At 41.7% G+C, this 27,711-nt stretch overlaps 1 protein-coding gene across 2 annotated transcripts in view; it reads right to left on the bottom strand.

Annotated features, from left to right (window-relative positions):
- HMGCLL1 (3-hydroxy-3-methylglutaryl-CoA lyase like 1) overlaps positions 1-27,711 on the bottom strand; it is a 242,407-nt gene that overhangs the window by 130,020 nt on the left and 84,676 nt on the right. For both annotated transcript variants that reach the window (XM_056116893.1, XM_056116894.1), the window contains exons 4-5: positions 2,476-2,571; positions 423-571 (exon numbers count right to left, since the gene is read on the bottom strand). In XM_056116893.1, the coding sequence (XP_055972868.1) occupies positions 423-571; positions 2,476-2,571 (245 nt within the window). The remainder of the gene's footprint in view (positions 1-422; positions 572-2,475; positions 2,572-27,711) is intronic.

The raw sequence follows: 27,711 nt of genomic DNA on the forward strand, positions 1-27,711 counted from the left end.
TAATAAGGGCATCAGTAGCTGAGGACAAATCATGGGACCAAATTTCTATTGCAGCTTATAGGCTAATGATTTTTTAATTCTTAGAAAACCACATCAGATCATTTCTTTCCCCAAACTACTAGGTTCATGCCAATTTGATTTATTAATTTTATCCAAAATTCGGTAATTCTGTATTAATAAAAAGTGTTACCAATATTAGACTAGCCTTGCAGACTGCCCTTTGGCCAAGTGACAAGATTAAACATTGTGGTAGCTTATATTACAATGAGATGTATATTTTGCAATGATATAGCAATAGCCACAATCACAAAAATGCAAATTAAATTCATACCACTGAAAATGCTAAAATAATATCTAGACAGTTATACGCGAATATTACAACAAATGTTGTCAACACAGAATACATGGGATTTGACAAGTACCCTCGAACTGGAATACTCATGTGCCTTGCAGACTTAACAACCTCCTCAAACTTCTCCATACTTTCTTCAATTGAACAGTTAATATTCTTCTTGCTAAATAACTCAGATGCAGCACCAAAAACTGATATTTCAGTGGCACCAGCAGCGATCTGAAAAAGATCATTTAAAAGCAAAAGATAATTATTCTAAAAATGTGATGACATCATTTGAAAAACTATTAACTACTCTTCACAGACATACTAGTATTCTAGCTATTGCTTAGAATTTTTAAAAATTAGATTCTTGACAATGACAAAACTAGCTTCTGGCAAAATAAGCACAAATCTACAAATTGTTAAAAACTCTAAATATTTAACTCTAATTATGGTAACATCCCAATAAACTTCTAAATATCTTGGAAACATTTTCAGACCAACCAACCAGTCATTAAAATAAAGGACACTAAATACTTATAGTGAGCTTTTGGGCCACACCTGGTGCTATTTGGGGCTCAAAGTCTCATCTTCAACTTAAAAACATGTCTCAGTGTTGAGTGCTCGCATGTGTGAGTCTTGGGTTCGAAATCTGACACCACAAATAAGTTCTACTTATTTAATACTACTACACGCCAGTCTTTTATACTAGGCTATAGATAAATAGGAAGCATAACACGCTAGTAAAACTTCTGACAATAAAGTTGTACTGTTGTCAACAGTATTGTGGAGAATTCCTTGTAGGTAACAAGGAGTTTTTCCTCCTTTTTAAAAAAAATTCTCTCTTTTGACATTCATTATAATGTGGCATGATATGATTATGCGTGTTCTGGTATTGAATTCTTTCTCTTCTGAGACCCTTATACTACAAATGTTCCTTTGCTTCTCTGTTTGGGTGAGTATTCTATTGCAAATCACTGAACTTTATGTCCTATTCTTTGAGTTCAATGAGCATCTATATTAAGCTTATTTTGAACTCTTATATTCTGAGATTTGTCTTTTTAGGCACATATTAACATTTTGCCATTTTACATAATCCTCTGTTGTATGTATTAGTTGTGAGAGACCTCTTTGGAGGAAGAGGTCTTGTTCATGAGGTAAAATTATGTCATTTCTTTGTGTCTGCTGGGGATTTGAGAGACAGTATAGCAGGTAGGACACTTGCCTTGTACTCAGACAACTCCAGGTTCCATCCCAGCATCCTACAAGGTTCCCAAGAATTTCTGGGTGCACTCAACACTCCCCTCACCCCCCACCCCTAGAAACATACATAAATGTAGTTATCTCTCACCACATCAACCTCTGTGATTGAATAAGTGGTAGTTTATTTTTCTCTTGATTTGTGCCAGCCCATTTGGTTTTATGATGAGAAAATCTCTGCACACAGTTTTAGGAAACACTCAAAACGCTGCTTGTTGCTACATCCTTAGCACCGTGGTTATTCTACACAACCCTACAAAGGTCCTAGGTGCAAGTCCCAAGAGTTGGGGTACACATTCGTTCCCACATGGAACGTATTTCGTTGGTTGTGTTACTGCCCAAAGTGGGTTGCCGTAATAGGCTCTATGTATGTGGCCATCAGCTACACTGAAGAGGAAACTGTTTTGCCTGGAGCTTCTCCCCTTCAGAGAGGAGCCATATTCTGTCTTTTCGTACACTACCTTCTCAACACACCCCCCCTTATGCTTCATGTATCGAATTATTATGAACTTGGAGCAAATAGTTATGACACTACTTAAGAGGAACGCACTAAATATCTTCAAAAGAATTTCATCACAGAGAGAGAGATAGTAGAGGGGTTAAGGTACTTGCTTTGCATGAGGCCATCTACTGCAGTGGAAATTTTTATTTACATTGGAACTGATAACTCTTTTTATTGTCAAACTGTCAGGTCCGTATAGAACTGGAAGGCATGTTCAGGGGGGTTATACAGAGTTACAGGGATTGAGCCCAGTTTCAACCTTACACACAAGCAACAACCAGTCGTACTATCTCTTTGCCTCTTGTAGAGCACTTTAATTCTTAAATCTTCCACAGGAGTAATGATCTGCGTGTGTCTGTCAGTCTATTAGCATACTTACAGCATGGTAAAAACCCTGAAGGTTAGGAGTAAGGACAGGATACCGAATGTCTGGGTACTGATGAATCCCTTTCATCACTTCCGTGTGATCTGCCATCTGAAATACATAATATTACAAATAAACATGTTTTCTACTTTTTTAGGTAAATGCAACACTCAAGCCAATAAGACGTTTAAAATTTTATATGAAAGAGCACACATTGGTGTCGTTTTGTTATTTCAAACATTACCTTATGCAGTAACATTTGAAATAACAAAACAACACCAATAGAGCAGCTAAAGTACTTTAATTCCCAACATCTAGTTAAAAATGTAAGTACAAATACTATAGAATTTCAAACTTTAAGATTTTAGTCTCACTGACATTTATTCTCTTTACTCCCCAAACTTGAACCACTTTCTCTTCACATTGACAAAAGTTAACTTTGAATTAAGTTCAGAATTGTACAAATTAGCTTCTTAAGTCACATTCTGGTAAAAACATGAATGTAGAGCATATTTAAGAATAAATAATACTGTGTAACCCATCAAAGGGCATCCAAAGACTATAAAACCAAGCTCCCGGAAGAGAACAAGGCAGAGTCTTCTGCACCCGCACCTGGCTGTCCTCACCGGGGCCCCTTGGAGAAGGGCAGGTTGAGTTTTCCCCTCCGCCCCGAGCAGAGCACCGGCAGCTGAAGACCTCTGGGACCCAGCCAAGGCCATGCTGAGACCACTCTCCACACGCTTGGATGAGGAACCAGCAGAGGAACCCAAGTGTACGGGACCCGGGGCTGAGATCTCCAAGCCTGCTTCGTTTGGGACAGGGCCTCCTCCACCCAGCTCCTCCACCTTCCAGGAGCTAGACAGTTACACCCACCAACTGCCGTGTAACCTATCAACGGCTATCCGGAGACTATAAAACCAAACTCCCAGAAGCGCACAGCGGCATTTGAGGCTGTGTGACCTCTTATTCTCTAGTTCTCACCCTCAGAGAACCCAGCAGGCTACTGAGAGTATCATACCCGCCTATATGCATGACTAGGAACACCTTTAAAGATGATTAGAGGCTGCCCCAAAAGCCTCCATCCATCTCAGAGAGCCCAGCAAGCTACCGAGAGTCTCCCACCCGCAGGGCAGAGCCTGACAAGCTACCTGTGGCATACTCGATGTGTCAAAAACAGTAACAATGAATGGTCCTCACTCTCCTGACCCTGAAGGGTCATCAGGCTACACTTGCACAAGAAGGGATGAATGGAGATGTTACTGGGCCCACTCGAGCAAATTAAAGAACAATGGGGTGATAGTGATAGTGAATGCAGCAAACAAGATAAGGAAACAAAACTATAAAATGGAAATAGAGAAAATATACGAAATTTTGCATCTTGACTTTTGGGATGAAAAATGATACCAGAGAGATAATGCAATGTCTGACCTCTGACCCTGTATCTTTGAACCCCACGGCTTGGCTGCATGTAAGGTAACGGCTTCTTTTAGGCTCAAAAGGACAATTTTCTTAGGTAGTTCAAAATTTGAAAATGTAAAGCATATATTCTTAATGGTCTTATTAATTGCTTTCAATGTTAGGGAATTAATTCAATTTAAATATGCCTGACATGTTTCCTTATTGATATTTAAGTGTACATGTTCCATTCACCCCAAACACATTTATTTCTATGGGATCACATTCACAGTCTCCTATGTCTGTCATGTCATTCTAAGTCTGTTTGTCTTTAAAGAGATATTTACGGAACAGGTCCAAGATCTCTACTAGACTCTATAATAATCCAGGAAAATGCAATAGGATATTAGATTAAAAAGCATAGTCCCTAATACTATAAGTTTTTTTAAAAAAATAATGCAGGAGTACTGCAATTTGTTGGGCTGGAGTGATAGCACAGCAGGTAAGGTGTTTGTCTTGCAAGCAGCCAACATGGCCGATCCGAGTTCGATTCCTCCGCACCTCTCAGAGAGCCCGCCAAGCTACCAAGAGTATCTCTCCGCATCTACCCATAACATATTCAATATGCCAAAACACAATAACAATTATCACAATGGAGATATTACTAGGCCTGCTTGTGCAAATCGATGAACAATGGGAGGACAGTGACAGTGACAGTGACTGCTATTTGTTAAGCCATTGATTAAGCTGATTGAATTGGACATTCCACATTACTTTTTTTATTTTATTATATCACTGTGAGAGAGAGTTATGAAACTTTCATGTTTGAGATTCAGCCTTGGAATGATGGAACACCTATCCCTTGACCAGTGCACATTTTCCACCACCAATGTCCCAATTATACCCCCCACCCCCACATCCCAGTCCTCATCTGCCTCTATGACAGACAATTTCCCCCACAGGCTCTCTCTAATTTGGGGCATTATGTTTTGCTCGGGCTGGAGCGATAGCACAGCGGTACGGCATTTGCCTTGCACGCAGCCAACATGGCCGACCCGAGTTCGATTCCTCCGCCCCTCTCGGAGAGCCCGGCAAGCTACCGAGAGTATCTCGCCCACACGGCAGAGCCTGGCAAGCCACCCGTGATGTATTCGATATGCCAAACACGGTAACAACAAAATCTCCAATGGAGACGTTACTGGGCTCACTCGAGCAATTATCAAGATTACTTTATAGGGCTGGAGCGATAGCACAGCAGTAGGGCATTTGCCTTGCACGCAGACAATATGGCCGACCCGAGTTCGATTCCTCCGCCCCTCTCGGAGAGCCCGGCAAGCTACCGAGAGTATCTCGCCCGCATGGCAGAGCCTGGCAAGCTACTCGTGATGTATTCGATATGCCAAACACAGTAACAACAAAGTCTCCAATGGAGACGTTACTGGGCCCGCTCGAGCAAATCGATGAACAATGGGAGGACTGTGACTGTGATGTTTTGCTCAAATTTTCCCACCAATATTCAAGCCTACCTGCCAGATAGGATATTTTCCATAGCTCATTTTGAATATCACGAGAGCTCATGCAGCCACAATTGTAAAGGTAAATTTCTAGATTGTAAATGGCTGGGTTCCGGAAACATCTCTGTATGGCACTAATCCATTTTGGGATTCAATTGGGAGTCTCTGGGCCAGGGCTGTTGGTGTACTAAGATAACACACAGAGTCAAATTATGGGCATGATAAGGTAACGGCCATCTACGGGGCGGGTGGTGACCTGGGGAGGTACAGTCTGGGTCCTCTGCTGCCATGCAGCCTGGAGATTTATTCCTGAACCCGCATACCTGGGCCTTGCTTGTGGAAGCTATTGGTCACCGGGATTCTATCTGGAGTAGGCAGGGAGACTGCACCTGCTCCATCTGGGGTGCCCTGGTGATATTGGCTTGGTATGGGGCCCAGAGAGATCTCCGGCACTGTGGTGTGTTCTGGGATTTGCCTCTGTGTCTCTGGGCCAGGGCTGTTAGTGCGCTAAGATGTATATTAAAAATTTTCCAACAGATTATATCTTTGTGAGGTCAATCCTGAGATGGTGGTGTCAGGCTTGGATATGGTGGCAATTTTGGGTTGTGGAAGCAAGTGGCTGCTGGGGGCTCTGCTTGGGTGGGCACAGGACAACCCCCCCTCCAATTTAATCTGGTTTGTTCAGCCATGTATGGGTCCAAGCTTAACTGTGGCTTTTGGTCTCCTTCAGGATTTATTTAGGGGTCTCTGAGGCAAGGCTGAGAGTAGAGCTTGCAGGGTGGCACCGGAGTTGGTTTGTGAGGGTGACTGCCAGTGCTTCCATGTGTATTGGGAAGTGGGGGAGGTAGCCCATCCCAACTCTGAGAAAGCCATGAGCTTGTATAGCTGAGCCAGAGGTTGTTTATGGGTGTGGCTCCCACATACCTAACTTTTGGCCGTTGAATTTCTGGGTAAACTTGGCCCCAAGTTATTGGGGTCTGGCCAAAGGCACAGCAGCAATTTTGGGGTGTCAGGAAGCCTGAATGCAACATCAGGTTGCTGACGCACTCGCCCTGCATTTAAAGGTTGACCAGTTGGTGGCATCATACCCCCCAACTCTATAATTTTTTATGTATCCGCAGAAATATTTTAAATTCCCATCAAGATATGGGAATTTATCCTCATATGACTTCTGAGGGTCTTTTGTTTAGAAAGGAGAACATGCGACTTTTTCTGCAGGAAAAGCTACTGCATAAAAATTACTGCATGCAAAGTTACCAAGGGTGCCTGCAGTCCTTAAATTTAATAAAGCAGCCTTCAGATAACTTTAATCTAGATCCCCAAGTCACATAGCTAAGGTGTCAATCACTTTGTACTAGAAACAAACGTCTCTACTCCCCCATCCCCACAAACAATCAGAGTACATACTCATGGCAGGTATTCATTAATAGTCTGGAAGTAGTAAGCATTAATATCTCCTCTACCTCGCTCATCGGGGACTATAAATAACTGGAGGACACATCCTGCAGTGTTGCGAGTTATTATAATTTGTATTGTAAAAAAATCACACATTAATAGGAAACAGTGGCTTGTCTCATAAGTAATACTTTACTCAAAACTGAAGTCCTGGTTATTTTTATAATCTTTCTTTTAAAATATTTGATATTTGTGAATATTTCAACATAGTTTTTTATTACAGAACCATGAATATATCCTTTGTGCCTGATCCTGGAGTATGAGCTTTCCTAGGCATGTACAAATTATAAAAAAAAAATTAAATCATGTATTCCAAATTTTGAGCAGAAAGCAAAACAAACTACCATTAGCTTTAACGTACTCTGTTAATAGAAAATAATTCTAATCCATGTAACTAACACTTATGTGTATAACCTAACACAGTATATTTAATATTGAAATATATATATTAGCACAGTAATAGAAATGAATGAACTATTTCTATAAACAGTATAGAGTTCAGTATAGTAAGGCAAACAGAAAAGAACAAAGTTTTGGGTGGGGAAGTTTGAGAAAATCTCTAGTTTAAAACCATCTTTGTAAAAGCTAAGTACTTGCATTTCTCTCTTAGAAAGTAACCCACATCTTAACCTGATGTTTGCTTTCCCTATGTATTTTTTTACTAAATTCGGTCAATAAAAATTATTATGTAAAGAGCCCGGGGGCATCTCAGTAGGATACAATTTGATTAAAATGGAATAAAAGAGATTTCAATTATAGGTTTTTTTTTTCTTTTTGGGTCACACCCAGTGACGCATAGGGGTTACTCCTGGCTCTGCACTCAGGAATCACCCCTGGCGGTACTAAGGGGACCATATGGGATGTTGGGAATCGAACCCGGGTTAGCCACATGCAAGGCAAATGCCCTACCTGCTGTGCTATTAGAGCGATAGCACAGCGGGTAGGGCGTCTGCCTTGCACGCAGCCAACATGGCCGACCCGAGTTCGATTCCTCCGCCCCTCTCGGAGAGCCCGGCAAGCTACCGAGAGTATTCGATATGCCAGACACAGTAACAACAAAGTCTCCAATGGAGACGTTACTGGGCCCGCTTGAGCAAATCGACGATCAACGGGAGGGCCTTTACCTTTACCTCTACCTTTACCAATTATAGGTACAAAATCCTTGCACACATCTGACCCAGGTCTGATTCTCAGCATCATATGTGGTCCTCTGAGCACAAACAAGAACTGGGGGTGAGTTCATCAGTAGCCAACCTGAGCAAGGGCAAGAAAGGACCAGTCTGGCTGCGCTGCTGAAACCCCCTTGGCCTTCTCTGGGAAGTGAACACGGTGAATATAGAGGAGGGAAAGTATGCAAAGTCTACGGTAAACTAAAGACATACTCCCACACTTCTTGGTATAAATACTCACCTAGTTCAAATGCTGATGCTAGAAGCTGCCCTAACTAAACTCACATCCACTGGAGAGGAAGTATATCTGTCAGGAATTTGCCTTGCATGAGGCCACTGGAGATTTGATTCCTGAGTACATCTGGGTATATCCCAAATCACTCCCCCAACACACACTTTTAAGTGTGAGCCACTAGTCATGCACATAGTAAAATAATCATTCCAAGTTAAAGGTAAAAGGTAAAGGCCCTCCCGTTGTTCATCGATTTGCTCAAGCGGGCCCAGTAACGTCTCCATTAGAGACTTTGTTGTTACTGTGTCTGGCATATCGAATACGTCACGGGGAGCTTGCCAGGCTCTGCCGTGCGAGATCCTCTTGGTAGCTTGCTGGGCTCTCCGAGAGGGGTGGAGGAATCGAACTTGGGTCAGCCATGTTGGCTGCGTGCAAGGCAAACGCCCTACCGCTGTGCTAGCACAGCGGTAGGGCGTTTACCTTGCACGCAGCCAACATTCTAAGTTGAGACAAGAATTTATATTCACCATATTTTATAATATTGCCACAGAAATATTTAAGTACTGAAGGAAAATGTGGTTCAAATAAAACAATTTTTGGTCAATTTCAAATTAAATTTCAAATCCTGTCACGAAGTATTACATTTTATCCTGAACTTGCCATTCACTAACTATTAAGCTGAAATACTTTCCTAATTACTTGATTGGGTTAAAAATCTTAATAAACACTAGGAAAGAGTAAATGAAACATATAGTTTCTCCATAAAAAATATTGGAACATATTTATATAAGCAACAAAGGCTTAATCAGTCAAAATTATTTTAAAAAAATTAATCTGAACATAGACAAGTTTAGAACTAGATAGTAATGCTGTTGAGTCTATCAAGTCTAACTTATGTGAAAGTAATGATGTTGGGGGACCCGATGGGTGACTTATGCGAGGCAGGGAGGAGAGAGACAGTCACTTTTTCCCACTCAGCCTCTGCCATGCCAGGGCCAGCTGAGAAGCATGGGACTGATAAAGTCCACAAAGAGCACATGGGCATGAGCCCTGCCAGCTGGCCGCCACGCCACATCTGACCACTTGGTCTTCTCAGCATAAGGAGTTGATCCCCGCCACCCAATTTCTCGGGAAGCTATGGACTCAGGTTGGAACAAGAATTTGCTCTTTGCAGGAATAAAAAGTCAGTCCTAGGCCTTAGCCAGAGTTTAGGGTTCTTGTCTCGCAGAAAAGAATTTCAGGAGTAGATGAGCAGTGAAGTAAAATAGATTTGGAGGCTTTGAAGGGGAGGAGGATGAGAAAGTGGGACAGAGTGGAAAATAATGTGTTCCAGGGAGCGGACTTCCCCAAAGGCAAGAAGCCCTGAGTGGCCTTCAAGACCAGCTTTAATGTGCATATGCTCAGGGTGCCTCGGTCTGGAATTTTCTGTCAGAGTGGGGGTTGTTCAAGCAGACATTGTCACAAAGGGTTTCCAGGGAATCTCCTTCAAGTCTTGAATGTAGTTCCTGTCTCTGCTGAAGTCTGTCACCCCTATAGGGGTCCAGCCTTCTCTGGGTCTGTTACTGGGGCCAGGAGAAGCCTCAGTACCTGTTTTCCACAAAGTTGGCTTTTTGCAACTTCAGGGTTATCAATACTATTATTTCCCAGGAAATTCACTGTCATTGCCTTGGAGTGGGGGTTGGGGGTATCTTCCCTACCTGTCTGGCTGCATCACTATCAGTACCAAAGCACTATTACACCGAACAGCATGTTTAAGTGTCCATACACTGTGACAAGTGGTATTTATTCCTGGAATACTAGAAAGGTTGGTAACATGCAAATAAATTAATAATGCAATGAAAGAATGTATGAAATCCATCATAATATCAAAAGCAAAATGTTAACATAATTTAACACAAGAATACGCATTTTTGTGACATTCACTCAACATGTATAGCAAACCTTGTCAGAACCATTAGAGAAAACTTTCCAAACTGGAAATATAGGGCTAAAACAATCCCCATTACACTCCAAACTATAACTCTCAAATATGTTTAAAGAAATTCAGTAAATTTGCAGAATAAAAGGTAAAGGCCCTCCCGTTGATCATTGATTTGCTCGAGCGGGCCCAGTAACGTCTCCATTGGAGACTTTGTTGTTACTGTGTCTGGCATATCGAATACTCTCGGTAGCTTGCCGGGCTCTCCGAGAGGGGCGGAGGAATCGAACTCGGGTCGGCCATGTTGGCTGCGTGCAAGGCAGACGCCCTACCGCTGTGCTAGCCATTCTATATACTAATAACAAAGTCTCAACAAAGGAAATTATCAAAACACTTGAATAGTGAAATTCCATTAGGAGCACACTAAATTACATGTAGCACAGAGACCAACTCAAAGACACCAAAGGCTCACTTGGCGACAACAGCTTACTTGAAAGGACTGAGCAACTCATGATAAGAATAGAACAATTTCACATCATTTCTTTTACTGACTTGTTTTCCATAATTCTTTCAGCTGCAGCAAGCAACATTAAGTAAATTATTGTGTGCCTACTAAGGGAGCAGACTTGTAGGATGGATGAGAAAATGGGGAGTGGTGGAGGGAAGGTCATACTGGTAATGGGATTGCTGTTCGAACATTCGAAGCCCATGAGAACTGGATTATGAGCAACTTTTAAACCACAGTGTTTAAAACTAAAATATTTAAAAGAATCTAAGAAATAAAATCCCTGTATACTTGAAATTGTAAAAACCAGTAAGAGAAATACAAGAGGGCATCCAGTGTAGCCTCTATCAAATGCTACATAGAAACACCAATTAGTCATAAAAAATGTCATTAAAAATAGCAAACCTAGAGATTGAATTTCTTCTATTTCAAAACATAAATCTATGATTGTTAAAGTGGTAGGGTCCTAACAGAAAGATATACAAGTCAGTAGAGAGCCTAGAAATAAACCTACACACACATTCTAGTTGATACTCAACATGAATGTCTAAAATACACAGTCAAAAAAGATAATCTCTTTTAGCAAATGGTATTAATAAAACTGCATGAAAGTTTACCCGCTGTTTTTTATTTCTATTATTGTTATTATTATTATTATTAGCTGGAGCGATAGCACAGCGGGTAGGGCGTTCGCCTTACACGCGGCCAACATGGCCGACCTGAGTTCTATTCCTCCGCCCCTCTCGGAGAGCCCGGCAAGCTACCAAGAGTATTTGATATGCCAGACACAGTAACAACAAAAGTCTCCAATGGAGAGACGTTACTGGGCCCGCTCGAGCAATTATTATTATTATTATTATTATTATTATTATTATTTCTATTATTTCTCTGGTCCCTGGGATAGAATAGAACTGAAATAGAACTGCCCAGAGGATTCTGTGAGTGGTCTTTCAAGATAGAGAAGGGCAGTGATTGCTAAGGGCTCTAAGAAAGTTTCCAAACGCAAAGAGCTATGATGCAGTAGCCCAACTAAATGTACAGTCTCAAGCTAGGAGAGTTGGTGACCTGGGAGAACTTGGTACAGCTAGCAGCAGAGACCAAACAGGGTGACCTGTTATTTGCAGGGAAATGTGGAATGCAAAAGCACTCTTGGCCTTTTAGATCTCCATCTGCCCATGGCCAGATGCAAAGCTGAGGTCACAGAAGAAGCCTATTCTGCCAGCACCTCAAGCAGATGCTTTTGGCCTCAAGGGGAACACACCCTAAGGAAAAACATAGAACCTTTCCCAAACATCCCATCTCTAGGCAAGGATTTACCGAGTTACAGAATGAGAGTAACTACCTAGCTTGCACAAAACCAAAGTTGACCTAGAGAGTTGGGCTCCTCAGGGATAAGGACTTCAGAGTGACAATGGTGAGGGTGCTTAACAAGCCAAAAGAAATTATAGTACAGGCCTTCAATTAAAAAAAAAGTTTGGGCTGGAGCAATAGTACAGTGCTTGCCTTGACTCCACTCTGGTTCACTCACCCTCAATCACCCTCAAAGTATATGATCATCTAAACAACTAGGTAGATCCCAAACCCACACACACATAAGAAGGTATTAGAATATGACAAAGCTTTAGTCATGAGACCAGAGCAATATTTCCAATTGCAACAGCGGAAAGAGTCTTCCTTGCCCCAAACCAAAGTATGGCAATCAGAAGTGACAGGAATGAAGAGCAAGTGGCAGGAAATCAAGGCATTGGATCGCCTCAGGAGGATACTGCAGGAGCTAAAAAGTAAATTAGTATGTTCAAAAGTCATCAGTAATGAAACAATACTTAAAAGAAAATAATAAACCAGAAAACTATGGAATGTGTTCAAGAAAAGCATTATTAAGAACTACTGGAATCCATAACCAGGAGGTCTGCTACACGGCTTGGAAACCAACCCCACATGCTGGGAACAAGGCAGCTTAGACAGAGAAGAGAACACCAAGTGAAGGATGTTGGGAGGACCCATTCAGGTTGAAAGATGCGTGCTGAAAGTAGACTATAGACTGAACATGATGGCCACTCCCATACCTCTATTGCAAGCCACAATACCCCAAAGGAGAGAGAATAAAAGGGAATGCCCTGCCACTGAGGTGGGGTGAGGTGGAGGGGGATGGGTGGTGTTGGGGGGACGGATGCTGGGAACATAGCTGGGGGAGAATGCGTACTGGTGGAGGGAGGGGTCAATGGTCATTGTGTGACTGTAATGCAAACACAAAAGTTTGTAAGTTTTTAACTGTACCCCACAATGATTAACTAATGAGAAAGAGAGAGAAAGAGAGAGAGATCTTGGACTTAAAGTACCTCAGATTCCTTCATATAAAATATTACCTATTATTTACTGATCTGGCTTTTTAAATGAAATTTAAAAAATTAATAAATAAAATAAAAGAACTATTGGAATCCACAGGGAAAAGAAAACGAAGATCAACAAAGAACTATTGAACAAAGATGTTTTGGTCTGGTTTTTGTGTCACAACCAGCTGTGCTCTATGCTCAGAATCACTCTCGGCAAGACTGGGGAGACTAACAAGCCTGCCAGGGATCAAACGTGAGTTGGCTGTGTGCCAAGCAAGAGCCCTACTAGCTCTGGGACCAGGTCAAAAAAAAATTTTTTTTTGTTTTTTGGATCACATCCGGCGATGCTCAGGGGATTAGTCCTGGTGGTACTCGGGGGGAACATATGGGATACTAGGAATCGACCCCAGGTCAGCCACTTGCAAGGCAAACACCCTGCCTGCGGTACTATCTGGCCCATGGTCAAAAATAATTTAACACCTTCCCTAAATTGAAAAGTGAATCATGAGCTTAAATTCCAACTTAATATAAACCCAAACAAAATTGTTTGTGATTGTACTTAAAATTACAAAATCAGAATTCTGAGGGCCAGAATTTTTGTGCCATAGCTGTGCACTGAGCTCAGGAATCACTGCTGGCAAGACTGGGGTGACTAACGGGTGCCAGGGATCAAATCTGAGTTGGTTGTGTGCCAGGCAAGAGCAAAATGAGAGAAGAAACTTAGATGGAAAGGATCCATAAGGAATCAGATTCACAGCAGATATAGCAAATAAAACTTTACAAGCCAGAAGAGAATGGTAGGATACAGCAAACAGTGAATAAAATAAATATCGTAACAACGACATTCTATCCAGTAGGTTGTCATTCAAAATGGAAGGAATGCTGCAAAGCTTTTTGGACAGTAAAACAAAGCTTCTGTGAACCCAGTTTTGCAAAAAACATTAAATCCCAGTTTTGCAAAAAAGCATTAAATGTCATCTTGACAATACAAAGTTCACAAATATTCATAATTCCTACAAAATGATGGCTATAAATTCCTTCAGTACAATAATCTTGTTAAACATCAATGGCCTGACCTCAACAATCAAACGACAAATTGGATCAGAAAATTGAACCCAAGTTTCTGCCACCTATAATGGATACATCTGACTTTTTATAAAAACAGATTCAAAATAAAAGTCTGAAAATAATATAAACTGCAAACAATTGCCTAAGAATTTATGAAAGGTTATAAGGGACAGGGAGTATTTTTTATAATTGTCAAGGGAACTACACATCAAGAAGACTTTGTACTCATAAACACACACACACACACACACACACACACACACACATATAGCTACTTTCATACCATCAAAATTTATAAAGTAACTGAAAATAAACCTAAGGAAAGATATTGACAGTAACACAATAGTAATATTAGATTTTAATACCCATCACTCACCATTGGTTAAATTCAGCCAAATAATCAATATAATGTTGGCTTTCAAGGACAAAAGGAGCTTAATGGAAAAGTCTAGAGCTCTACACTGCCCCCAAAACTTGAGTATGCATTCTTCTCCAGTACACCTGGGATAACCTTCAAGATAGACCACATACTTGGCCATAAAACATGCCTCCATAAAAAGGTAAAGGTAAAGGCCCTCCCCTTGATCGTCGATTTGCTCGAGCGGGCCCAGTAACGTCTCCATTGGAGACTTTGTTGTTACTGTGTCTGGCATATCGAATACTCTCGGTAGCTTGCCGGGCTCTCCAAGAGGGGCGGAGGAATCGAACTCGGGTCGGCCATGTTGGCCGCGTGTAAGGCGAACACCTTACCTGCTGTGCTATCGCTCCAGCCCCAAAATCAAGAATAAATGATATCAATTATCTTTTTTGTCCATGATGCTTTTAATGTGGAAATTCATCAGAAACTGGGCGAAAATTCAAACAGAGACTAAACAACTTAATACTGAGCATTTGGTGATGGAAGGTGGGGGTGTCAAAGAGGAAACTAAAATATTCCTGGAAATAAAATGAAAACAAGAGTTACTTAAACATATAGGAAACAGAATTATTAAGAGGGAAGTTTACAGAAATGAATAAACATGCCATTAAAAAACAAAGGGTCCAAAAAATAACCTAACTGTAAAGATTATATCTGCAAAAAAAATAAAGATCAAATAAGGGAACTTAAAGTAAGCAGAAGAGAAATAACACAACCTACAACAAAAATTAAAATATACATACATATATATGCATATATACACACATATAAACAAACAAAAACATCCAAAGTTTCTGTAAAATCATAACCTTGTGTTCTGAAAGAATGAAAAAGATATACATGCTGTGCACACACACACACTCACACACACACACACGTGCATGCACAAAGCCTTAACAGGCTGAATCAGAAATGAAAGAGGAGAGGTTACTACAGACATCACAGAAATTCAAAAGATCATTTGAAATTATCATAAAAAACATTTGGTCACAAAACTGAAGAACATAGAAGAAATGAATACATTTTTGGAATCCTATGACTGAGATAACCTCCTAAGACTAAGGAGGAAGCAGAACACCTAAAAGACCAATTATTAAAAAGAAAATCCAATCAAGTAGTTAAAAGTCTTTGAACAGCTACAGTCTTTGAACAACAAAAAACCCATTTCAAGTGGGTTTCATGGTGACTTCTACCAAACTGTCAACAACAATATTGAGCATGATAGTGTTAGGACGCGGATCGTGATCTCCCTTTAATGTCAAAGAGACTCCAGAGACTGCAAACAGCAAGCAAGGTTTATTGTAAGACTGGCTAGCTAGGGTCGAGATGGCAGGCAAGACCCCGAACTTCTTCAAAGGGGATCTATCTTATATAGCCCTTCACTGGCCGTTACAGCAAAGCCCGCACATTTCATAGCCAATAGATTTGTAACAACATATACTTTCTTAACCAATCCATTTAAAAGTACATCACTCCTTAGCCTATAGATTTGAAGATCAGCATTTAAGTACATAGGCATTGTGGCTAGTGGGTATCCGGTAACTCAGACATTTGGTTATCTTCTATGTTTACCTGGCTCCCTTTGATTCTCAGCTCAAGGCTCCTGCATTCAGGTGGAGGTGGATAAGGGAAAAGTTACTAACAGAGGTAACAGATAAGGAAGGGCCAAAAGATGGTTTCAGAATCTACATCCCAATAAGGAAGGGTCAACAAATGGAGACAGACTCTACATCCCAATTAGGAAGAGTCAACAAGTGGAGACAGAATTTACATCTCAAGGCTTTACCAGGGAGGGGGCAGGTAAGGAAGAGTTACTAATTAGCTGAGTGTAGCTCTGGAATTTCCCTCGGGGTCCCAAGGGACCTTACAATAGCACTTCAGAAACCATGGAGATGAGCGTACCAGGAGAAATAAAGGGTACAGACCTAGACTGGAGTTCCGTTAAGAGGCTACTCCTGCTGGTGCCTGGATGGGGGAAATGTGATCAAAAATGATGTCCAGAACCTCATAGGAAAGGCTAGAGGTTAACCACTTGAGCCACATCCCCTGCAATGCATTTTTTGAGTCGTATAACTAACATTAGTACCTTTTAACGATACTGAAAATAACACAGTAAAATTTTTGTCAGAGAACTGAAGGCTCTTCATGACCTCCAACTTTCTATGACTACCCTATTTTTCTAGAAAAGGCCATCGCTGCCATTATTCTGTCCCAGAGACTTTCTCTCTGTTGCTCCCCGCCAAGCACATACCGTGATATGGGACTGAAGAATTCTTAAAATGCATTGGCAAAAAGTATACATAGCAAAACACAGTTGGAAAGGTAAGAAGTAAAGTCGATTTTCAAAGCCCCATAGGAAGATGTAAATTGGGTCTTTTACTTTTTCAATGTTTCCCAAAGTTTGTGCCTCTGGGCTTGCTAGATTCTGAAACCATCTTTTGGCCCTTCCTTATCTGTTACCTCTGGGCTCAGGGAATTGATAGCAGCCTTAGATGCAACTGGGGAACAGACTAATAGGGCAATACTGATTTCTTTTTTAAAAAATGGGAAGTTGTCCAAATAATTTTAGAGATCTCAGTTCTATATGGAGTACGAGTGCAGATTGGAATGACCCTATTTTGACACTGTAAAGATTCGTCAAGTTGCTGCCACACCATGAGATTTTTATGGCATGCAAATATTATTTTACATCTAAATGAAATAATTAAGATAGTTTTGAGGGTATGAAGAGCTAGTACAGCAGGGAGGGCACTTATCTTGAAAATAGCAGACCACGTCTGAGTCCCAGCACCACAAATGCCCCTTTGAGCACTGTGAGAGAATCCCTGGGCACAATCAGGAGTCGGCCCTGGGAGCCACTGGGTATGATGTCGGTGGGCCCCACGGGTGACTTATATGAAGCGGGGAGGAGAAGGACAGTCACTTTCTCCCCACCCGCCTCTGCCACTCGGGACCCAGGGTTGCTGGGTTCTTGTCTCGCCTCGCAGAAAGGAATTTCAGGAGTAGACAAGCAGTGAAGTAAATAGATTTTATTTGGAGGATTTTTAGGTATGGAGGGAGGGAGAGAGAGTGAGAGAGTAAAGTTAGACACGAAAGCATGAAAGTACACATCTCAAGAGGGGAGATGCGGGCGACACATGTGCTCGGGAACCACATGTGCTCGGCCACGTGTTCATGAGATGCCGCCTCTGGGAAAACGGCTTCAGGGTCAGTGGGTACGTGGTTATTCTCCCACTCAGCCATTGCTTATTGACCCAGGAGGCACAGAGATACCTCATTCCTGGGTGCTCACCCACTCAGCCATTACAGACGCTGAGTCTGGTGAGGGACAAAAGGCATTGTCACTAGGATACTTCTGCTAGTGTGTGTGTTTATGGTTATGAAGCGGATTATTTCTGATATCAGAAAGAGCTTCCAATGAAGGCTACAACTTCTTGCCACATTGGTTTTTTCACTCGCCCATGTGCCAGGGCCTGCTAGTAATATCTCAGAATCAGCTTATGTTGTTGGTCTCTTCCCTGGTATTGTGACTGAGTTTCTAAATACATCAAATGTTATATAGCTCAACAATTGCTTCAGCAGCAACAGGCTCTTTTACAAAAGTGTTCTGAACTTGTTTTTATTACTGATATCAGATCTCATTCTGGTCTTTCTGGACCTGTGAATCAGGCATAGTTCAAAAAAAAAAAAAAAGGAGGTATGCCCCGTTCAACTCCTTGTCCTTGACATTGTTCTCTTTACAAATTTTGAATTTACCTCGAGGGGAGCCATATACAGCAGCTGAAAAGCATTTTCAGGAAGATGCACAAGCTCAGAAAACTACTAATTCTTCTATTTTGATTAAAATTGACAGAGACTGGGCAGAATGAGGGAGACACCTCATTCGAGGAAGAAGCTATATTTTTCTTTCAACAGATAACTCCACCAAGAAACTTTGGGTCTCATTGCATTTCATCAGGAGCCGAATTCATCTATTTGCTTTAACTTTCAGACCTTTGCAGTCTTACAACTCTCTAAATTCCAGCTCCAAGCTATCGACAAGCTGATTTCAAGCTGATTTCAGCTGGAATTCACAGGTAAATCAGAGAAGCCAGCATCAGAAGGCCTGCAGCAAAGGATTCCAGCTCCTTCAACATATCATGAGATCAAATTAAAAGCATTCCTTATACCCTTCTCTTACAGGTTGTGGATTGGGCAACTCCAGAACCCCATATTTTGGATTAACAATTCCTTACTTTTACCCTCTCCTTAGAATTCACAGGTGTCTCAGCTCTCAAAGGAGAAAGGAATGACTTTTAATAGGAACGCCTTTTAATTTTTCTCTAGGAGAACTGTCGGAGTTCCCCCCTGTCTCTTTCTCTATCCACAGGCATGGAGATGTACCAAACCCCAATGGTTGAAACCTGATAACTTTAAAAAAGTGTTTTTTCCAAACATAAGCTAGGTTGCACATATATGACTGCCAGTGAACCTGACCAGAGAATGACTGCATTCCCCTGCTGAAGAGCTCCTGACAGAAATTGTGATGCTCCTGTTCCAGTGCTCACTGCCTGATCCAGTGCTCCCTGAAGTTCATCAGACTCCTATAGCTGCTCCCCTGGGACTCAATTGCTGTGACCACTACTACTCTTCAAATTGTGATCCGGACACTTCATTTCTTCAAAACGTGACTAAATGACTCTGATCACCCTTGAACAGTGCAGGACTATTGGACACTTTGCAACAAGCACTGCTCTGGGTTCAGGGGTGGACTGAAGTTTTATCACAACAAATGAGACTTTGTGTTTGTAATTGTTACTCTTTCTATTTCAAATTTTGTGTTTTTTGTAAACAGAAAAGGGGGAGATGTTGGGTAACATTGCTTTGTCCTTCAAGAAGCTTAGGTTTTATCTGGTTACACCCACCACAGTGCTCCAGAGGCACTTCCACTTCCATTGTGTTTACATGTAAACATGTAAACAGTCTTTCCTATGCTCTCCTTCCTACCCAGTTAATCAGCTTTCCCCTTAATCAGACTTTGTTAGTTTGTAAGATCAGTTTCCCAGAAATCTATGATTTTATATGTATGAGTGAAATATTGCCTTTCTCCTCTCCTTATGCCTTACGAATAGTTTACCTTAAAGTAATATCCTTTTTGTATAGATACAGAAAGAACGTTAACATTATGCTTTGTAACTTAGGATTTGATTGGCCTTGAATATTATTCACTCCCGGGCATCTTTCTCGACTTAAGCCTCAGTTGCCCTTAGTTCCTAACACCCCAAAAGCAGGGTCCCGACGAGGGACTGAATGGACCCAGGGCAAGCAGTGAGCTACCCTGGCAGCGAAATGGGCCAGGCCAAAGTGCCACGATTCTTAACTATAAGTTAAGAGTTTGATCATAGACAAATGCTGTCATGATCCAAAGGTAACGACAAGACTAGGATCCTGCTAGGGGTGGGAAAGACTATCTGGCCTGAGCACCGTAGTCTGAGATCGAGATGGCCCTAGGAGAGCAATTCTATAAGTTTAAGATATTTCTTACTGTATCCATACAAAATGATTTATATTATATTCTTGTACGCTTGTCGGACAAGGAGAGGAGAGGCACGCCCATGGAATTCTGCTCTAGGGTGGGTCCTCCTGCTAAGGAAGGATCTGTCCTAGGAGCGGTCTTCCCTGAGGCTAAGATTTCTACCCCTGTTCATCTCCACCCCTATTGATTGTGACCACACCTATGTGTCATTGTTCCCCCAATTCCTCAGGAGAGAGGATTTAACTGTACTGTAGGAGTGAGACAGGGGCAGAAGAAGGAAGAAGAGAGTTCAGAGAGGGGCAGAAGGAAGAAGAAAGTTCAGAGAGGATCAGAAGGAAGAGGAGGATGAAGGGGGATGGGGAAGGAGAATGAAGTAGCATGGGAGCAGAGACAGGAGAGACGAGGAGAAACAGAGAGAGATGGGAGCAGAGAGAGAGATAGAGAGACAAGGGGAGAAGAGGAAAGAATCAGAATAAACTACGACTAATACCAACCAGCCTGGCCCTCGTTCCTTCCCCCGCCTGACCATCGCCATCGACCTCTCCGGGGTGGTAGAAGGGTGAGACTACCGAACGCGGGTGGCGGGAGAGATAGAGCCGCCGCCGTGTGGGTGCCGCGCGCCCCCAATTTGTGTAGAATGAATAACATCACCCAGCCACTCATTTAAAGGCTGTGCGAAGGCCAAGTCCTCCAGAGTATGAAAACATCCCCTAATCCCTCCGGATGGTGTTTCTGCCCCTACCTTTGTCTGTGTCTATAGTTTCAAAATGCCAAAGGTTTCCTGTACCCTATCAAGGCCCAAGCTCCTGGATATGCCCTACCTTGTTGCTTTGGTTGAGTGGGGAGAAGGTGACTTTAACATCTAACATTGTTTGCCAAACTGGATTGAGATGAATTGTCTTCCTCAATAACAATGATTTCTTCTGAACTGAATGCAGTCTCAGGGATCAGGAGCAATTCCTTTTGTCTGTCACTGCTAACTCAGCAGGTACCACTGTCCAAACAAAAGCATGCAGTGTACCTGAGAACACCGTTCATCCATATTTCTGTAAGTGGGCCAGGGTGACCACCCAGAAGAAATGACATCAGGGGAGCGGTGGAAGGGTCCGGCAGCCAGCCAATGTGGCAACGGTCATGAGCGGTGATCTGCCAGGTGGAGTGAGTGATGCAGGGGATACCCACTGTTCTCTCTGAGGAAACAGTGCAGTGATAAGGGCTGGGCTCTGAGGTCAAAGGGGGCCAGGAGCAGAATGGAAGATACAAAGAAAGCCAGCTGACAGAAACCATTTCCTCCTGTCTGCGTGGGCATTCTAATGAAAGATCTACCCATGAATCTCTGGGCTCACCACTCAGGCTAAGCCTAGAAAAGGCAACGTACCTGCACAGAGCTGGTCATATACCTCCCGAATATGCTGCAGCCCTATTTCTTCTACTACCAACTTCCTGGTTCAATTCCTCCGCCCTCTCCGAGAGTCTGGCAAGCTACCAAGAGTATCTCGCCTGCAGGGCCAAGTCTGGCAAGCTAACTGTGAGGTGTTCAATATGCCAAATACAGTAACAACAAGTCTCACGATGGAGATATTACTGGGCCCGCTCGAGCAAATTGATGAACAATGGGAGTACAGTGCTACAGTGCTACCAACTTCTCTGTGTATTTTAGATTAGCAATAAATTAAGTCTTGTATGAGAAGTTAATAACATGCAAATAGTAGCATCTCGTTTTTAAAAATGAATTCTAATTACTAACTTGTTGAACTTTTAGAAGTAAAAAATGTCTCATCTAGATCGGAGAAATGTCATTACCTCAAAAATGCAATAAAAACACTTTCCACTACACACTATGCATAATCATGGTAAAATGGTACCTTAAAAGGAAAACATTTTCTCAGCAACTAAATCGAAATACATGAAATACTGCATTGTATATGACAAGGAAGTCAAGGTAGCTATTATGAAGAAATTTAATAAACTATGAAAAACATAAAGAACAGCAATACAATGATCTTAGGAAGGAAATATGAATGAACAGATGGAATAAATTAACAGAGAAATTAAAATGCTAAAAAGAATTAAAGAAGTTCTAGAGCTGAAGAACACAATAAAAGGATAAAAATATCACTACACATCACTAGAAATATAGCAGGAAAAGAATACATTCAAAGGTGGGAGTTTAAAAATTTAAATTTAATTTTTAAATGATTAGGGTCAGAAAAAAAATTTTTTTTTTGCTTTTTGGGTCACACCCAGCAATTCACAGGGGTTACTCCTGACTCTGCACTCAGGAGTTACTCCTGGCAGTGCTCAGGGGACCATATGGGATGCTGGGAATCAAACCCAGGTTGGCCGCATGCAAGGCAAACGCCCTACCCGCTGTACTATTGCTCCAGCCCCCAAAAATATTTTTAAATGTGCAGAAACCCCAAGAGATTTATCAGACACCATTAGGAAAAGCAATGTAAAATAAATGAGTATATCAAAAAGTAGGGGTACGGGAGAGAGAAGATTAAAGAACCTATTTAAGGAAATAATTACAGGGATTTTCCAAAATGGAAAAGAAACTGGGCAATCAAGTTCATGAATTTTCTTAAAACCAGAAATCAACGAAAAATAATTTTTAAAAGCAATAAGGAAAAAAGAATACAATTTACAATATAATCCACTGGGTTGTCAGATATTTCTCTAAAGAAATTCTAAGGGCAAAGAGAGAGGTGGGGAGAAAGAGAGAATAATGATATATTCGAGGTATCAAATATTGTAAGACACGAAGACTGTATTAAAGCTATATGACATAGATGAAGGGAAGGTCAAATATTTCCTGGATGAATGGGAGCTGACGGCGTCCAGCCCCACCATCACTGGACCTGCTAACGCGACGTCAAGTGAATTGAAGAACATTTCAAGTTTAAACGAAAAACAGCAGACACATTTTCACTGAAATAAAAATATAAATAAGATAGATCTTAGTAGAATAATCTTTTACAAAAAATTAAGTGATTGTAGAATAAATTAATTAAAGAGTATAAAATGTAAGTAAATTAGCAACAAAAACTTTCAGCTTTAAGAGATTGTATCATGACGATGTTCTGAATTCCTCAGGTGGTCTTAAAATTCTGAAAAAATTTAAATTATTCTTCTTATCAAATGCAGAAATGATTTATGTAGATATCAATAACAGAGCTAGAAATCAGGAGAGTAAAAGTGGGATCTATATATCTGTTAACATTACACAAGCACTTCTGAATAATAAATTACTTCAAAAAAAACCCAAGAGGAATACTGTTATTACAGAAGAATTCATAGCAATAAATGTCCATATTAAAATTAGGAAGCCCTAACATGACTATATGTTGGAATACAGTTGATTTAAAAAAAAAACATAAACCAAAATATTAGGATTAAAATAAACATACCAAAGATCAGATTGGAAATAAATATAACAGAGACAAGAAAACCAAAAGAATCAATAAAAATAAGAGCTGTGGCAGGGCAAGCAGGAGGCAGAAAGGCCCTTGCCTGTGTGGCAGTACTCGGGTCATTCGGTGTCACGACATCTGGTCTCCCAAGTTCTGCCAAGAGCGATCTCTGGGCACAGAGTCAGGAGTAAGACCCAATTACCAACATGTGTAGCCCCTGAACCAAGAATATAACAAGTAACATTAAAATAAGAGCTGGGATTGGGGGTGTGGAGGAACAACAAGAGTATTTACAAGTCTCTCCCTAGACTAATTCAGAAAACAGAAGCTCATGTTTAAAAAGAAAATTAATGATGCAGTGTTGAAATATAGCTCCAAATATTTGAGGCTTAACATTGGTTTCCCCTTTCCCCTTGCCACAAGGAGCTTAGGTTCATTGAATCACACCCATCACATTGCCCCCAAGTCACATCATTCCTCTCTTTATCTGTAACCACTTCTATGCTCTCCACCCCAACCAATTAATCAGCTTTTCCCCCTGATCAGACTCTGTTAATTTGTAAGGTCAGATCCTTCTAGGACACTGAACTTGTATTATAAGTTAATATTGCCTTTCTCTTCTCCTTATGTCTTTTGAATAGTTTACTTTAATGCAATGTCCCTTTTGTATAGATACGGGAAGACAGTTAATATTATACTTTTGTAACTTGGGATTTAATTGTCTTCGAATATTATTCACTCCCAGGCATCTGCTTTCTTGACGTAAGCCTCGGCTGCCCTTGGTTCCTAGCACCTCAGAAGCAGAGTCTCAACAAGGGACTGCATGGACCCAGGGCAAGCTGTGAGCTACCCTGGCATCAAAATGGGCCAGGCCAAAGTGCCACGATTCTTAACTATAAGTTAAGATCTTGATCATAGACAAATGCTGTCATGATCCAAAAGTAACGATGAGACTAGGACCCTGCTAGATAGGAAAGACTATCTGGACTGAGAACTGTAGTCTGAGATCAAGATGGCCCTAGGAGAGCGATTGTATAACTTTAAGGTATTTCTTACTGTATCCATACAAAATGATTTATATTATGTCTGCTTATATGTGTGTTGGATAAGGAGAGGAGAAACACACCAGGGAATTCCACTCTAGGGTAGGTCGACCTGCTAATGAGAATCTGTCCTAGAAGCACCTTTCCCCAAGGGAAAGAACTCTACCCCTATTGATTGTGACCACACCAATGTGTAATTGTTACCCCAACCCCTCATGCTGAGGGATATCATGAGACTGTAAGAGTGGGCTGGAGTATCAAGATCCAGACTCCAGAAGGAGAAGGAGAAAGGGGATCCAGATCCAGATTCCAGAGCCAGAAGGAGAATGAAGGAAGACCAAGGAGGAGAATGAAGTAGGACGGGGAAGGAAGAAGCAGGAGGAGAATCAGAGGAGAATGGAGAGGAACGTGGAATAAACGGCAACTGACACCAACCAGCCTGGCCCTTGTTTCCTTCCTCCGCCTGCCCATTGACGTCGACCTCCCCGGGGTGGGGAAACCGGCATGAGACTACCGAACACGGGCAGTGGGGAGAGACAGAACACTGCCATCGTTTTTGTGTTTACACAATGCAGTAAGGGATAATGCTGAAAACTTTCAGTAAAAATGTCAGAACAAACACCAGCAAATAAAGCTCCTCACTTTGTATAACCAAAATAAAATAAAAATAAAAATCTCCTCAACTTACAGCTTAGTTTACAGGAGTCATAATTGTGTCCCTTGTATTGAAAGGGTTGTGACAGCTGCACAGAGGGAAATTTCAGTCAACTGGCAAAGTTCCTGAGTGTGTAACAGCCTCCAAACTGCTAAGGAGCCCGTCAGCCATGGAGAAACAGTGACTGGCAAGATGGTAGAGCAAGTAAGGGGAGACTTTCAGACTTTCAGACAGCTCATCTGGTTCCATCCCCCACCACCACTACTGACCCCATGACCCGACACAGAGTGTGCAGCCCGCCCCAAGGAAGAAAAAGAGAATATATATAGCTCCACTTTACACGGAGGTGAAACAATGTGTTAATGGCAGAAAATGAATTTGGGGACATTTTACAGGAAGAAAGGAAGGGAGGAAGGAAAAAAGGGAGGGGGGAGGTTGGAGTGGGGAGTATAAGGCCCCTAGCACTTTGCCTTAGCCACAACTGAGCTGTTCATCCCGGACCCTGGCCCTCAGCCCCCACAAGTGCCCCTTCAGACATTATCTCAAAGATCTAACCATGACTTGGCCAGAAAGAGCAATGCAGAATTTAGGCATGAATAGGTGTGAGCAGAACCATCCACATGCAGGGCTATTGGCAGTACTGTGGCAAATCTAGTTATTTATTTTAACTTTAAGGTAGCAAAGTTACAATCATGTGGACTTTCGTGGACTTGATGAACAAAATTACTACACTATCACCACTGCAAAAGTGCCCAAGACGCTGTGACAGCATCCTAGGGCCATGCCTACACGGCTCTTCCTCCCTCTCTACTTTTCCCACACTACTTGGAAACCCCAAGTTCTGCAATCAAAGGGCAAAGGTTTGTGGCCAGAGAGACAGTGCAGGAGGTAAGGCCCCTGCCTTGTACATGGGACCTTGTAGATTTGGGTTCTGGCTCGAACCCCAGCACCAAATATGGTCCCCTGAGTACAAAGACAGAAATTAACTCTAAGCACTACAGGACGCAGCCCAAAAGTCAACAGCAAAAAAGATTAAAAAAAAAAAGATTTGGCCTCATTTGATATTGTCTTATCCCTTTGGTTTTTGTTTCTGGGTGTGTTTTGATTTCTCTATCACCATCATGCTCTCTCCTCCCCATAAATGCTAATGAAACAACAATTTTCATCTATAAAAACAACAATTTTCATCTATAAAAGGCAAGAGATGCTTGCAGGGGAAGAAAAATAACCCAGATATGTAAGCAGGAAAAATCCGCAACAGTGACAAAAATAAAAAATGACAAGTCTCTAGAGGAAAATCTTAAGACAGAACTAGAAATGGCAACACAGAGAATTGAGAGAAAAGAAAAATTGAAAAATGCTTAAAGAAATTCAGTTTTTCTCAATAAAGAGAAGTCTATGATACAATGCAACAGCTATGTGTACCTAGGTCGAGAGGTCAACATGACAAATGACCTGGCACCCGAGCTGCGCAGGAGGAAGAGAGCGGCTTGGAACGCCTTCAAGAGCGTCGAAGAAATAGCTAAGAGGACGACGAACCTCCGGCTCCGGGCACATCTCTTTGATTCCACTGTTCTTCCTGCATTAACATATGCCTCAGAGACCTGGGCCCTACGCAAACAAGATGAGAACGCCATTCAGGTCTCCCAAAGAAGAATAGAAAGAGCTATGCTTGGGATATCACGTTTCACTCAAATGAGAGAAAGAATCCGGAGTTCTGGCATCCGTCGACGATCAAGGATCAGGGACGCTGTCTCATTTGCCAAGGTGTCGAAAATCAGATGGGCTGGTCACGTAATGAGATTTAAAGACGACCGTTGGACTAGAGCTGTTACTGATTGGATTCCATGGGATGTCAAAAGACCGCGTGGCCGCCCACCTACCAGATGGTCAGATTTCTTCGTCAAGATCATGAACGATCGGTTTGAGGCCCTTCATGTTCCCGGAGCGAACAGATGCCATTGGGCTACACTAGCACGCGACAGGGACAAATGGAGACGTTACTGGTGCCTGCTTGAGCAAATCGATGACTAACGGGAAGTTAAGTGATTAAGTGATTAAGTGATGATACAAAAGATAAGGAGTTAACACAAACACAAGGAATACAAGAAAATATAGCATGTAGGCTCATTCTTGCAACAGGAAGAATATCAGAAATTGAAGATAAAATTACAACGATGGAAAAGCTGTAAAAGGAAAAATGAAAAAAGTTAAAAGAAAAATAAGTTTGTATGGGGGGGGGCGAGTATAGGTGGGGGTGTGGGTGGTGGTGGTCAGGTTTACTCCTGGCTTAGCATTCAGCACTCCTGGGATCATACGGGATGCCAGGGACAGAAACTGAGTCAGGGAGTATACCCGCTGTCTGGTCCTGCAGGGGAGGAGCGGGGGGAATTAAAAAACAAACAAAAATCAGATATGTCTAAATATTTTTTTTTACAAATAGATACTAAAAGGTAAAAAAGAGAAGGGAGACTAATTAGTCAAAAAAGTAAGTAGTTGTGAAATTCCCCAAATGGAAAAACACGCATATTTTAAAAGAAACTGAGAGGTCAGCCTAGTTTTTAAACCCCAATTACCTCTATATTAAGAGAGATCACTGTGAGGTGGGAGCTCAGGGT

The sequence above is a fragment of the Sorex fumeus genome, unplaced genomic scaffold (assembly GCF_029834395.1).
Source record: "Sorex fumeus unplaced genomic scaffold, SorFum_2.1 ptg000033l, whole genome shotgun sequence".
NCBI classification, from domain to species: domain Eukaryota; kingdom Metazoa; phylum Chordata; class Mammalia; order Eulipotyphla; family Soricidae; genus Sorex; species Sorex fumeus.